The 14356-nt window shown below is 56.2% G+C and overlaps 1 protein-coding gene across 1 annotated transcript; it reads right to left on the bottom strand.

Moving 5' to 3' along the window:
• Positions 1-17: 17 nt before the first annotated feature.
• GBA2 (glucosylceramidase beta 2) lies at positions 18-14296 on the bottom strand. The gene is made up of 17 exons (XM_027670422.1): positions 14134-14296; positions 10238-10329; positions 9901-10016; positions 9569-9787; positions 8759-8998; positions 8309-8411; positions 6862-7015; positions 6440-6565; positions 6153-6337; positions 5715-5819; positions 4955-5062; positions 4266-4417; positions 4040-4146; positions 3743-3885; positions 3335-3450; positions 908-1099; positions 18-814 (listed from the first exon to the last, which is right to left on the bottom strand). Exons 1-17 carry the CDS (start codon positions 14286-14288, stop codon positions 587-589), a joined length of 2541 nt encoding a protein of 846 aa, XP_027526223.1. The 5' UTR covers positions 14289-14296; the 3' UTR covers positions 18-586.
• Positions 14297-14356: the final 60 nt, after the last annotated feature.

The raw sequence follows: 14356 nt of genomic DNA, 5'->3' as shown, positions 1-14356 counted from the left end.
CATGGTACCAGACCAGGACCTGCTGCTTGGGCTCAGATTGTCACCGTCCAGGGAGCCGGGTCTCCCCTGGGGATTGTATCTGCCACAGGCCCCTCCCGGGGCAGAGCCACTCAGTCTGTGCAGTGTCACCCAACCACAACCACCAAACCCACGTGCCTGCGTGCACCAGTCTGACATCCTCACACACACATACACACACACTTTTTTTCCTACAGGCCAGATCCCCACCTTACCCAGCCCTCTGACTGCACAAGAGGTCTCCTGTGCCACTGGGCAAGGGACCAGCCTCAGTTTGGAATGACTGGCCAGCTTGCAGGTTTATCAGAGCCCTGAGCAACGGGGAAGGCGAGGCACAGGCTCCAGCAGCAACTCCTTATCCCACACGTCCCCCACACCTCTGGTCCCCCTCTTAGTGCCCAGCATCAGTGACTGGAAGCCCCTGAGGTCAAGGGCATGTAGTGGAGGTAGGGAAGGAAAAGAGCAATGGGAGTGCTAGCACAGAGGGGGAGGGAAGGGTCCCTGCCTGCCATCTGAGGACCATCCCCAGCCCCTGCTGCACCCGGTGCCCTGCCCAGTGCCACCAGGCTCAAGGGTGGATGGGGACCTGGGAGGGCGGTGCGGGTGCAGGTGCCCAGCCAGCCCGGCGCTCCAGGGCCAGCTGCATGCTCCAGATGCTGAGGGGCCGCATGTAGGCCAGCGAGCGGTACACCTTCTTCTCCCGGTAGGCCTCCGGCGTCTGGAAAGCCATGCCCAGCCGTTCCCACACCGTCCGGTAGCAGCCTTCCGCCGTATGGAAGCCTTCCTCCACCAGCCCCTGCGGCACAGGGAAGACGACCATCAGCAGGTTCACACAGCACAAGGAGACGGCACACGCGCCCAGGGCTGCGCTGTCAGCGTCCCCACTCACCTCCTGGATCATGGTGGCAGCCAGGGCGTACACCACGCCGACCCACACTTCGTTGGACTGGACGCTGGAGGTGTCGGGCACCCCATCGGGTCTCATGCCATTCACCGCCCCCATCGTGCCCCCCGCAAAGCCCAGCACGTTCTTCTCAAAGATGGTCCTGAGCGCGCTGAGAACGTGACTCTTGGGGAAAACCTGAGTGGACAGAGACGGGGAGGGGGCAGCTTTGGGCTCAGTGCTCACACAGACCCGTCAGGCTGGCTCTCCAGAGAGCAGGATCACATCTTCTTTGAGGAAAAGGTCAGCACTGCTCGCTGGGTCAATTGACACAAATTCCCACCTCACAAATATAGTGGCAGGAAATGAAATCTCCTCTTTCCCCAAAAACAACAAAACAAACCCCAAAATTGCTCAAGATAGAGATGCTGAATTTTAGTCTGCCTTCCTCTGGAGCAGGCAAACAGCTCATCCAACCAGTGCATCTCCAAAACCAGCTTCTCACCCGCAGTCAATGGCCAAATGCCCTATTATCTCCTGGGACTTTGCTCTGGGGACCTGGCCAACCACACCACCCTCATTTCCTTTATAGGCACCACTTGCAAGGGAGCAAAGATCCACGCAGCTCATCAACACAGCCCAGGGACTTGCCAGAGCCTGCTTGCCACTCTGGTGACACCAAAGCCTGGGGAAGCAGAGGCTGTGATGACACCAGGCAGGAGCTTCCCAGGGGAGGCTGGACACTTCAACCACACACCTTGGCAGACTCAAAGGAAAATCAGCAAATCCCTCTCAGCTCTGCTAAAGCCAAGCATCCACACAGCCATTCTTCCTCAGTCTGGCTCTGCAGAGAAGCCCACGTGCTGCTCTGGGGATCACCAAAGGGCTGGTGTGAAGCAGCCATCTCTGGCACAAGCTTTTGGGGCACAGTTTCCTCAGGACCGGGGCACAGGCTTCTCTTACATTTCATTACTGACTTGTGCACGCAGCAAGGGCAAGTTAATGAGGTTACAAACAGGAGCGCTGCCAGCCAGGCAACAGATCAAAATACATGGAAAAGCACCTCAATGCTCATAGGAACAGAGGAGAGAAGTTCATCAGTCCCACCTCCAGTGAGCACAAAGGTTACCAGAGGGCAGGGAAGAGTGCCACCTTCAGCAACAGAATTCCAAGGCTAGGAAAGGCAAGGGAGATTCTGGAGTGCACCACCTTCACTGTTTCCTCCCCAATGGGTATTACTGCAGGTCTGGGCCAGATCCTGCCTGGAGCCCCAGGCACAGCCCCAGTCCCACACTGGGATACACTCAGGAGGGCCTGACCCCAGGCCCATTTCTTATTAAAACCCACAGTCTTCAGCACAAACTCGCAAGTCAAGTCCCCTGAAATCTCCCCTCTGATTTACCAACATGTGGGAACAAGCTGAGTCACTCTGCGGCTGCACTTAGTTAATGGGAATCCAAAGGGAAGATGGACTTTGCCTAAGTGCTTTGAAAGAGACAATGTTGTGTTTCTCCAAGTGGAAAACCACTTGGAACAGTCTTTGTGGTAGCGTGTGATTTTCTCTCGTGGCTGAACACAGCCACCACAGGACGGGAGTGTGAATGTGTGGGATCGGGGCACTGGTTTAGGACGATCCTGGGAATTCTGGCTAACTAAAGAAAAACACCAGGTCCTGTTTATAAGAGAATATGAATAAAAGGGGAATGCTGAAAAGGATGGGCGGACAAGTCCCAAAATCGAACTCTGTGTGTGTGCAGCTCCATTTTTCTTTCAGCACCCATACAAGAGATGATGAAGTGGTTCATCACCCTCCCACACACAAGGTCACTCCTTCCTTCAGTCAGCACACTTGTCTGCCTCTCCATCACCACCAGAAACTTTTGGTCTGACAACTGCCCATGGGGCATAAATAATCCATACAATGGCTCTCCAGTGCTCAGCTCTCTTCCAGATATGGCACCGCCAGCTCTTCCCACCCACCCGACCCGAGGAATCTCCAGCCAATTCTTCTCTTGCAACTGAAGAGCAACAGACTTGAGGGACCCAAATAAGCCATAGTTCTTTCAGATACGGATTTTGGATTTTTTAGGGCAGCAAATAACATGTGGAAAGTTCCATCATTTTTTTCTCCTGTTTTTAAGCAAACAGCACCTTGCCAAGAGCAAATCCCAGTGGGATCTTCCTCCAAGTGTGCCATAGCTGACTATGGTTACACACCCCCGCTGCATGGCCTCTCCACGGGCAGATTTTGGTTTAAGGTGGATTGCACCATGTCCATCCAACAGCCTCCACCACTGCTGTGGGAGAACAAGCTAGTGGCCCCCACTCCAGCCCCTAATGTGTAATCTCCACCACGTGCCAGTCCTGCTGCTGTTCCCCTCCCGCCACACATTTCATCTCACCCCAACCATACCAGGCTGCCCTTTCTCATACCTCAAACTCCCCTTGGTCCAGGCCACAAGCCCCGAGAAACCACTGCCCAGCACACTGGTCTGACATGATGCTGTTGGAGGTGTGACTTCCACTGCTGTCATAGTTGTAGTATTTTCCTGGAAAAGGTGGGAAACATTAAAATCAATAGTTTAGGATACTGGCTGTCCCTACATTCCTCCCGGTGTGGCAGAAACCCAGCAGCTTTTTCCACAAGGCTTTTCTTCCTTTCCCACATCATACCCGTTCTGTTCCCTCTCCAGTACCTACTCCTTCCCCTCCACCTGGAGGGGCAGCATGCCCCTTCCTTCCACCATTCCCTACAAAGGCTCCATGATCCAAGGAGAAGCCATTGCCCTCCCAAGGGACACATGGCCAGCTGAGCGTGGTTCCCCACCAGTGAGCACCCACCATTCCAGAGCATCCTCTCAAATGCCTCCTTGCCCTTGCTCAGGATGGCCATGTATTTCTGCTGGATCTCAGCATCCCCGAGCACCTTGGCCATCTTGCACATCATGCAGACAGCAGCCAACCACAGCCCGCCACAGTAGGCACTGCCAGAGACAAGGGAGAGAAGGATCAGCAATGTGGGACACCCCATGGGCTGCACAGAGCCCCCACAACAAATGGGGACTAAGGGCCCAGCTCTGAGCTTCCTCCCCAACCCACAGCCCCCATCTCCAACCCCTCCTCGCCCCTCTTGCTCACCTGGCTCCATGTACCACCCACGCATCGTACGTCTGGTCAGCAAAGCCTCCGTTTTCAATGAGCCCATCGTTGTCCGTGTCAAACTTCAGCTCCGACTCCATCACAGCCTGTGGGAGAGACAGGAGATGGTAGTGCCTCGGGAGCATCCATCCTCTCGGGAAGTCGCTTGGCTCCCAAGGGAAGCAGGAAAGGATTGATGCCCCATGGTCTGATCTCCTCCCAGTACCTGGCAGACTGGCCACATGTCCCGCAAGTACAGGGAGTCATGTGTCAGGTAGTAGTCACGGTACACCTGCAGCACAAACTTCAGGTTGAGGTCCTTCCAGTCGGCCGTGTCGTGCATCAGGTAAGCATTGACACGCTGCCACGGCTCGTCACCTAAGCACGGACAGAACGGATGCAGCAGGGCAGCACACAACAAACATCACCTCTCCCACCCAGGAGCAAGGTCCCAAGGGCGCTGGGATCAAACAGCACTGAAATAATATGTTCTACCCTGTGCCGTTTCCAGTAAAAACAGCCTTCCTACTACTGCTATGCCTCTTGTACAAGCTCCATGCAGCACGGTTTTCATCACCACCCCAAACCATCCAGCATTTCATTCCCAGAAAACAGAGAATCATAGAATCATTTAAGCTGGAAAAGATTTCTAAGATCGAGTCCCACCATTAGCCCAGCACTGCAAAGTTCACCACTGAACGATGGCCTTAAGTGACACATCTACACATCTTTTAAACATCTCCGGGGATGATAAACCACCACTTCCCTGGGCAGTTTGTTCCAACGCTTGACAAACAGTGTATTCCATGAACCATACCCATTTCCCACAGCTTGAGATTTAACTACCCCAAGGAAATGGTACGAGCACCCTTGCACCCCCCTCTGGCTCCCAGCAGGCCCAGACAGACCCCTCACCTGGGTCCCCAATGTCATGTGGCACCACGTTCTTGAGCTTCACCTGGGCTGTCTGACCACACATCAGGTACTGACGGAGCTGGACATCCTCATTCACCACTGTGACAGCTGCACAGGACACAGAGCAAGGCACGTCAGAAGGGCAGCAGGAACTGCAGCAGAAAGGTCCAAGCACAGCTACAGGCAGAGCTGCCACCACCAGCTCACCAAGCTGTCTTTTGAGGCTCTGGCTGCAAGATCACAGCCCTCTGCAAAGGGCGGAGGGCTCACCAGGCTGCTCCCAGGCCCCCCTCAGCAAGGAGCACACAACTGTCATCACCCCCTTAAGAAAGAACCCCCTTAAGAAGGAACCCCAGTGAGCTCAGCCCTCCCACAGCCCAGCAAAAGGCTCTGTTCCAACACTGCTCAGGCCACCACCGGGCAGCCCCCAAGCCCAGCCAAAGCATCAGGGTCTGCAAACAGCCAAATGTGTCTCCTCTGCAAGGGGCACAGGCAGAGCTGGCAAAACCAGGGGCTCTCCCATGCCAGACAGAGCCACCTGTGCACCCTCAGCATGGCAAGAAGGCATCCAGTGCTGGGCACAGAGATGCTGAGGCAGCAACACTGGAGGTCTGCAAGTCCTGGGCACAGCAGAGGAGCTGGAGAGGGATGCCGGCTCCATGGCACAGGTCTCTCTGGCAGGAGCTGTCCCAAATCCTCCATCTCTTCCCCAGCTGAAGACCCCAGCAGGCCCCAAGGCAGGGTCTCCTGCCTCACTCACCAATGTCATACTGCAGGCTGATCTGCAGCTTGGGCCACAGCATGATGAGAGCAAAGGAGGCGTAGAAGTGAACGTCGTAGGTGTTGTACATCCGGTACTCCTGGCCTGGAAACACAGGGGACGTGGTGAGGGACAGCAGAGCTGCCTCAAGGAGGGCAAAAGAAGGGCAGGTCCTCCCTCACACATGGTCCATCAGGGTGGACTCTTTCCCCACACAGGCAGGGACTCCCGTGACAAGCAGGTTTTGTTCTCTCCATAGAGCACCAGGGGTCTGGGGAAGACCTCATGCCCTATCCTACAGTGCTGCAAGGAGTTTTCCTGGGAACAGAGCTGCTCCCTACACATTGTGAAAAGCATTCCCACGGCAGGTAAAAACATCTGGTAACAGTAGCAGGGAAGGGTTGACTTGGGACCATCCATCACATGCCTGCAAGTTACCTTCCAAATAAGCAAACCTTCCGTATTCCCGCAGGAAAGGGAAGAGGTGGGACAGGCCAGCCCCTGCAGGCCCCTGCAGGTCCTCAGCACAGCAATCTGGGGGCACCTCCATCCAGATGGTCCCCCCATCCGTCAGGAAGTACAGCTCATTGAAGAGGGCTGACTTGTACCAGGAAGGCAGCTGGCTGTGGGAATGAGGGAAACTCAACCACAGTGGACAAGGTGGGGATGCTCCCACTCCATCCAGTTCCAGGAGGCCAGCAGGAAGGGGCTCTCATCCACCCTACCTGTTCTCCAGGATGGGATTCTGCCATGCTTCAATCTTCCTCTCCCACTCCTCACAGTGTGTCAGGGCGTGATGTGACAGGGCAGGAGCAGCATCACCTCCACTGCCAAAAAACCGGGTGTACCGCCTGCCAAGAGGAGGTTTGGTGAGCACGCCATGGGCTCCAGCTGGGAAAGCCACCCGGAAACGAGAGAGGGGCTGGACTATAGGGAACACCAGAATAAATCAACTGCTAGTGCAGGGTCATTGAGGAGCACGGGCTTGGAGAGGGCCAAGCTTGGCAGAGATCCTCCCTGAGCTGGCAGGGCCATGGACACAGGGAATGGGTGGCACAAGGCAACCCACATGGAACACAAGTCCGGAGGCAGCAATCAGGGGACTCCGGGGACATGAGCCAAACCCCACTGGAGACAACCCACCCACCTGAAGTGCAGCTTCTCCTTGGAGCCAAAGTGAACACACGGCATATCCCAAGCCAGGGCCAATTCCAGTGTCCTGTGTCCCTGGGCAGGCACTCTGCAGCTGGCACACACCGCCGCTGCCGTCACCTCCCCCTTCTCCGTCAGGCTGCTTTTACCTGCCGGGAACAATGATCCTATTCATAAGAGACCAAGGAAGTCCCGTGAAGGGGTAAATGAAGATCACACACACCCCAGAGAGGATTGAGACCCTTTGGGCATAGCACAGCCCCGGTGCAACCTGGAAGTTACAGCCCCAGGGTTTTAAGGGATGACTCTTGCTGCAGGAAAAGATACATTCCATGGGCGGAGTCCTCCGTCAAAGCAGAGGAACAAATCAGGCAGGAAAAGCCACCAGGCATGAGTGGAAGGCACAGAAGTCCCATGACTTTGTGCTGCTCAGAGACACTGACTTTCTAGTGACAGTCATTGTTTCCAGCTTTTTGCAGGGTGTTTGAGCCATGCTGGTATTTAAGAAAAGCCCTGAGGCAGCTGCATAATTATATGCTGGTTGTGACATGTGGACAAGGTAAACTCATTAGAGCAACAATTTTAACACAAGCACAGATCCTGACTATGATAATATCTGGCATTCATGAAGGAAAACCACATCCCAATAGCCTGAAGAGCTCTGAATGCATCCAGGCAGGAAGCTTCTTTTTCCATAGATATTCACACAAACACTTCATTTACATAACGTAAGGTTCAAGAAATATTGCAAAGACCCAGTGTCAGCATCACTAGTTTGTCAGCATCATCCTTGCTTAAAAGCTGACAGAGACATTGGGCAAATGGTCACTTTTCATGGCAAGAGGAGGTGAGCAGCAAGGGCTGGGACCTTGCCTGAAGCACCCTGCTTCCAGGCTCCTCCCAAGGGAGCGAGCAGACAGCTGAAGGATGATGCAGAGTTATTGAGGGAATACCAGAGACCTTTGGGGAACTGGTACAGTAACAAGCAGACAGCAAGTGATGGCAGCACCAAATGCCAAAGGCTGCTAAACATCTGCTGGAACCAACCTGATGGGACACAGCTCACTCATCTGGCAACAGGGACTGAGGGAAGGCGGCTGGGCAGCACCCTGGCTACTCAGCACAAACCTCAGCTCAGTGGGCAACCCCACACAGACTAAGGAGATACTGGCACCTGGAACTAAGAGAGCCAGGAACAGCCCCAAAGTGATGTGAACACCACTCTTTTAGAGAAGCACACAAGAAGAAGCAACAGAAAGGTTGGATACAGCCTGAAGTTGGGAAGAAGCCACAGCATCCCACCGAGCTTTTAGCAATGGCACCAAGGTGGCTGGAGGAAGGGAATTCTGCCTTGGCTCAGGTACCCTGTGCCCCACAAGCAGGGGGGCACCCATTGCCCCTGCTCCCCCTTCACATGTCCCATGGAGGGTGGAGGGACTCACCGGTGGGTGAATCCAGCCTGCCATCCTGCAGGAGGTCCTGCCACACCTCTCTACCCAATCCCATGGGATTGAATGCCGTCAGGTGGCTGACTCCCGTGCCAGCCTGGAGAAGGGAAGAGAATCATCAGGGGCTGGTACTTTGGAGGGGCAGATGCAGGCTCTCCACCCCCAACAGCACTGGTACGCCACACTCACTCCCCACTTGCTGCCCTCCAACTGCAACTCCAAACCTACTCACCCACTGCCCTGCAACCTTCACCCACAGCTTCTCTCCTGCCCACAGGGAAGTCATGTCCTCACCCCTGAGGTCAGGCAAGCACTGAGCACTGCTGCTGGCCCCAACCCATTGGCACACCCATCAGCTATCAGCTGCCTGGAAGCAGCTCCACCCCAGCCAGCAGAGATGCACAACCCCCCAGCAGGAGCCACAGCACCAGGGCAGCTCTTCACCTTCTCCCGGGCAGAGATGGCGAGAGTGAAGGGGTTCACACTCGTGCAGTGGTGCAGCAGGACTCCAGCAACTCGCTCGCCATCCTTCTCCAAGGTGAAGGGCTCGTTCCAGTGCCCTCCGCTCCTGTCCTCCTTCGTTCCCATGCCGTTCTGCAGGCTGAACATGATGGACACTTCCACGTCCTCATCCCTTCCGTTCTCCACCTCCCAAATGAACACTCCCACTGGCAGGCTGGAGTCCTGGCAGGGACAGAGAATGCTGTGTACATGGCTGGTGCTCCACTGTTGGCTGCCGGAGGATGATTTCTCTCACTGCGGGGGAAACCACGCAGGACACAGCGGGATCAAGAGCACCAGGAACAACTCAGTCTTGGAGTCTGTTGCCAAGCTGAGGAGGACCAGCAGGAGCAGAGGAATTTTTGTGGCAGGCAATACAAAATTCAGAAGAGGAGCCCTGGGCTAGCAAACACCACACCCGGCAAGAGAGAGACGGAAAAAGGTGTTTAAGGCTCGTCCGGGTGTCTCATCCCTCAGCTGCTTGGCAGGTTGATACAGGCTCACGTGCTTCCCTGGGGTAAGAGGAAGGTCAGATGTGTCAGCAGCACAGCCTGCCATCCCTCACCCGGGGCTGGGAGCCAGCACGAGCAGCGTGAGGGAGAGCTGAGCCATCCCTTGCTGCCATCCCGAGCTCCCGCATTGCTGCGGGGGTTCCCCCTGCGTGGGACCATTGCTGAGCAGAGACACGGGGAAATGTTGGGAAAGCCCAGCTAATAAGCAGCTCTTCCCTTTGGGATGTCATCACCTCCTTACCTTATAGTCATGGGGGATGACAGGAGAGACCTGTCGGCAAGTGAGCACCACATTCTGCCCCGGGAGCTCGTAGACCATCCAGGCCCGGGGGTACAGGGCGTGGTAAAAGGCATAGTGGCCACAGTAGCCCCAGTTCCAGCCCTGCAGAGTGCTGGGTCTCTCCACGGACAAGACCTGCTGGTAAATCGTCTGTCCCTTGCAACGCAGGCACACGGTGAACTGGGGAGGAGAGGAACATATGTAGGGAATGAGATGAGCCCAATGACAGATGTCTCAATGACCCAGGCTGCTGCAGTGCCACTGACTCCCCCTGCATACCCTGCTGCACCTACCTGGTTGGTGATGACTGTTTCATAGTTATAAATGCCAGGATTCAGCTGCCAGCGGCAGAACTCGCCCCGCCAGCCACGAGTGATGGTGCCTCCCCCGATCCCGCCCAGCGGACATCCTGGCAAAGACACCAGAAATTAGCACCCCCATTCCTCCCCATGGTGGGATCTGGCTCAAGGACCCTCCCCAAGCAGCTCCGCAGGGGGGACCGCTCAGCACTGCCCACACCACACAGGCTCATTAACTAACTCATTCCCTCAAGCACCCATGAGAATCTCTGCCCACCCAGCACACTGGGTATTGCACCCCCCCCAAGCTGTGCCCAGACTGGAGGCTGACCGTAGATCTGCTGCAGAGGGACAGCACACAAGAGGTCAATGAAGGCAGATTTCTTCTCTATGCGGGTCTTCTTGACCCACCACCTGAAGTATCTGCAAGGGAAAGAGAGGTATGAAAGAAGAAAGTAGGCACCACCATCCCTTCAGCGTCACTGAGCGGGATGCGACTAGCACAGGTTGAGCTTTCCCTTTTTGTAGAGATGTACAGGAATGTGTGTCCCAGGGTGCAAGGGCTGACAGCCCCTGCCATCCATCTGGAGCACACATCAGTCAGCAGGCATGAGCAGGCAGAGCTCATGCTGCTCAGGGCTGACTGCATAGGCCCAGTGTCAAAACAGAGCACTCTGATACTTAAGTGCAGGGCTCCCAGCTCATGCAGGACCGGAGGCTTTTCCAGACATCCATGGAGAAGTGGGAATGCACATAAGGACCACCACCTCCATGTCTGGTACAGAACATCTGGCTAAGGAAGGTCTGGGAGTGGAGGTACATGCCCAGAGAAGCCATACACTGCTCCAGGGACACAAGCCTTGCTCTTCCACCTCCACATCGCCACACACAGTCCTGCCACATCCCAGTGCCAAATCCTCAGGGGCAGGTGGCACAGGGCAGCCTGGACCTGGAGGGGGTGATGGTTGCTGCCTGCAGCTGGCAGGATCGTGGGGACTCACCTCTGCCCGCACGCCTGCTGCACAGCCCTGCACTGCCCATCGGATAATTTCTCACCCAAAGGTCTGGGAATTGAGACACCCAACCAGGGGCACACCTGCAGGTGGGTGTGCCAGCACCACTCCAGGCAAGAGCAGCAGGGCTGGGCTCCGAGTTGGCGCTCGTAAAGGACTGGCTTTGCTAATAAACCGCCCCAAGTTAAACCTTCCATATGGAGACAATTAGCATACGGAAACCAGCTACCAGACCAGAAGCTGCTGAACTTTGCCTACCAAACAGTCAGGCAAGACCCAACCAGTAGCTCCATGCCCTCAGGTGCCAGGTGGGCAGCAGGGGCAATCTCCCTGAGCTACCTGCAGACACCCATGCCATCCATACTGCCAAGGAGAAAACCACCTCAGCTGGGAGAACATAGTCTGTCCTGCTCCAATGGCTTGCAGGATGCAGAGCCCAGGTGGCAGGCAATGGGCGAGCACTAATCCTCCAAGACATGTACACCCAGAAGGGGGAGAGGCTCTTCTATGACACCCCTAATTCTATACTTCCCCTACAGAAACAACCTACGCTCGACTTTTTGGCTGCATGGTCACTAAACATTCATCTTTATTCACCAACATCTAAAGGTCCCCAAATCCCTCTCAGGATGAGATTTTCTGGGTTGCAGTCTCCCAGGACCTGACTGCTGCATGCTCTCCATTCCTACAGACCCACCCACATGTTTGATTGACTATGGACACTTTGCTCACAGAGGTCCACGGCATCATGAGAACCAGCCTGTCCTGCACGACCGCCCTGAACCAGGGCCTGCCAATATCTTCCAGTTACATCTGCTGCAACTGCTCTTCTCCAGCTGAGACAGCCACGGCCTTACCCTGCCAGGCGAGGTTTTGGCAGCGCTCTCTCTGTCTCTCAAGGAAATTATTATTATTCTTTTTCAACCCAGCGTCAAGGGACCAACCCAGCTGCTTCCCCAGCAGGTTTCTGGAGACAGGAAATAAGGTGCCCAGGCAGACTGGCTGCAGCACAGCCTAGCGGGGCATTATGACTCCTTGGAAAGGAGGTGGCAGACAGGTTTCAAAAAGCAGATTTTCCAGGAGCACACAGCAGGAAAGGTTTGGGATTTACAGCCACTGCCAGAGTCGTTTGCCACCTCAATAGCAAACTCTTCTCCTGCCAGCTTCTCCCAGAATCACACAAGATAAGAGGAGGTGGTCAATGCCCAATTGCTGGCTATTAACAGCTCAGCCAGGGCTGCAGAATAACTGGGAGAAAATCTTTGTGCTTTGCAGCCCCAAAAGCCCTGTCAGGGCTGGAGGGCATTTCTTTCCCTTCAAATTGGCAGTGGAATTAAAATCTGTCTGAATATTACTCAGCTGATCTAGATTTACGTCATGACCCTCTCTCGGCACACACCAGCCCACCTCTGCAGAAACCTGCCTGCACCTCTTCTCCTGCCTCGCCAGCCCCAGCCTGCATGACCCTTTCTTTCCGTACATGTACATCCCGCTCAGAGCTACACCAATGAGCCCTGATTAACAAAAAGTCCTGCCCCAGGGCTGCACCACCAGCCAGACCACCTGCGTGACAGGCTGGTGGTGCAGAAGAGGACACCCATCATCAGGTTTAATTTGACACGACACACGTCAGCCTAGGATGTGGTGGTTCCTCTGGAGGTTCTGGACTTCCTGAGCCAAAGATGTGCAGCAACCCCAAGGCGCTCCCAGCCATCTAGGCAGCTACCAGCACCTGCACCAGGTGATTCTGCACTTGATGCACCAAGCCATGCCAGGTTTTGAGAGAATTCCTGGCACTGGTGCCACTCGCCATGGGTCATTGAGGAGAGCAGGTACCAACCCGCAGGGCTCCAGAGGTTCAGATCCACACACCATTCCGCAGGACTGAGCTCCAGGCTCCTCTCGCAGCACCAGCACCCAGGTTTCTATGAGCTGGATGCTTCTGCCAGGCAGACACCAAAGTGCCCACCAGTGCCCGGAGCACGCAGCCTCCCAAACATCCCCACATCCCTGAACTGGCTGCCCTTTGCCAGGCAACAACGCTGCCCTCAGGTTTTAATTCAAACCCACACTGGCATTTCTTGCCACCTTGGCACTTCCTCTCCTCCCCTCAAGGCTGCAATCTCCTTGCAAGGAAGCTTTGCCCTTGCAAAAGTACTTTAAAATGACAACCAAACTACCTCCTAAATTTGTACAGGGGAAGAGGCAGTATTTTGAGTTTCAGCTCCTTGTTTTTAAAACCTTTCCTAGGACTGATAGAAGCCACTTCCACTCTCAGACCCCTGTGGGAACATGCCAGGAGTGGCCTCCCCAGGATCACTTCTCCCTGCTCACCCCACCAGAACTTCATGCTTTCCCACATGCTCAGCTCATCCCAACCTGCCGTGGCAGCTTTCATTTATCTCCAGTGCCTGACCCACGCTCTCCCTTCCCTGATGGCCAAGCTTGCACCAGGGTGTCTCAGGTCAGACAGGCATGCTGTGCACCCCGAAGCAATCCAATATCTGCCCTCTCATTAGGCTTTGCAGGAACCAGCTTGGCAAGCAGCAGCCTCTAAGGACACCGGCAGAAAATGGAGGCAGGAGATATAAATCCAGCACAAGGAAATAAAGCGACGATGCCGTCACTTGTGCCGGCGTTCAGCTTGATGGGAGCACAAACACCGCCAGCGTTCGGACACCGGCTTTAAAGGTTAAAACAACACCCTCGCCTTCCACGCGTGTTCTCGTTACTTCCAGCTCTTCCCGACGAAAAGCCGGGAGAAGTGCCCCGTTCCCGAACCTGCCACAGCTCACGGCATTCCAAACCCCTCCCAGTCAGCCCCGGTTTGACCTCCTACCGTCGAGCACCGGGGACGATGCCGGGTAAGATGCGGCAGCGATCCCCGGGGGTGGGAGACTCCCACCCCCAAGCGGTGTCCCCAGCCCTCCCAGCTCCCCGAGTTTTGGGGAGCCCGGGTGCTGCTCCTCTAGCACCAGCGCTCCCAGTGCCGGCGGCTCCGGGTGCGAGCAGGGCGGCTCCCGCCAGCCTGGGGCCTTCCGTGATCCGCCGGACTCTGCCCTCCGAGCACCGAGGACACCGCCGGTGCCTCCCCGGGGCGAGCCGGCCGTGGCACCGAGGGGCTCCAGCGCGGCGCGGTGCCGTGTCCCCCCGGGACCACCCCCCTTCCCTCCCTCCACGGCGTGCTCCCGGTGCCCTCCATCCCCCGTCGTACCGTAAGCCGAGGCCGATGTGCCGCAGGACGTCTCGGAGCGACACGTCCCCGGCGCCGTAGGGCTGCCGCGGCTCCTCGAAGCGGTGCGCCAGGCAGACGCGCCAGCCGTCCGCCGCCACGCCGCGGCCCCGCGCCGCCCCCTCGTACTGCCGCATCAGTGGCCCCTCCGCTGCCGTCGCCTCCGCCGCCATCGCCGCCCCCCGCCCCGCGCGCGCCCTCTTCT

The sequence above is a fragment of the Neopelma chrysocephalum genome, unplaced genomic scaffold (assembly GCF_003984885.1).
Source record: "Neopelma chrysocephalum unplaced genomic scaffold, ASM398488v2 Primary Assembly neopelma1_96845, whole genome shotgun sequence".
Taxonomy (NCBI): domain Eukaryota; kingdom Metazoa; phylum Chordata; class Aves; order Passeriformes; family Pipridae; genus Neopelma; species Neopelma chrysocephalum.
Note: the sequence above shows the minus strand (reverse complement) of the source record. Positions and strands in the feature narration are given on the sequence as shown.

What these genes read in the sequence shown, in the direction of transcription:
- GBA2 (XM_027670422.1), bottom strand. Translation starts at nt 14,288, where the DNA reads ATGCGGCAGTACGAGGGGGCGGCGCGGGGCCGCGGCGTGGCGGCGGAC. An exon ending in CAGGCTGGATTCACCCACCG is followed by an intron (nt 7,016 to 8,308) that starts GTGAGTCCCTCC and finishes TGTTCCCGGCAG; the next exon opens with GTAAAAGCAGCCTGACGGAG. An exon ending in ACATGTGGCCAGTCTGCCAG is followed by an intron (nt 4,147 to 4,265) that starts GTACTGGGAGGA and finishes TCTCTCCCACAG; the next exon opens with GCTGTGATGGAGTCGGAGCT.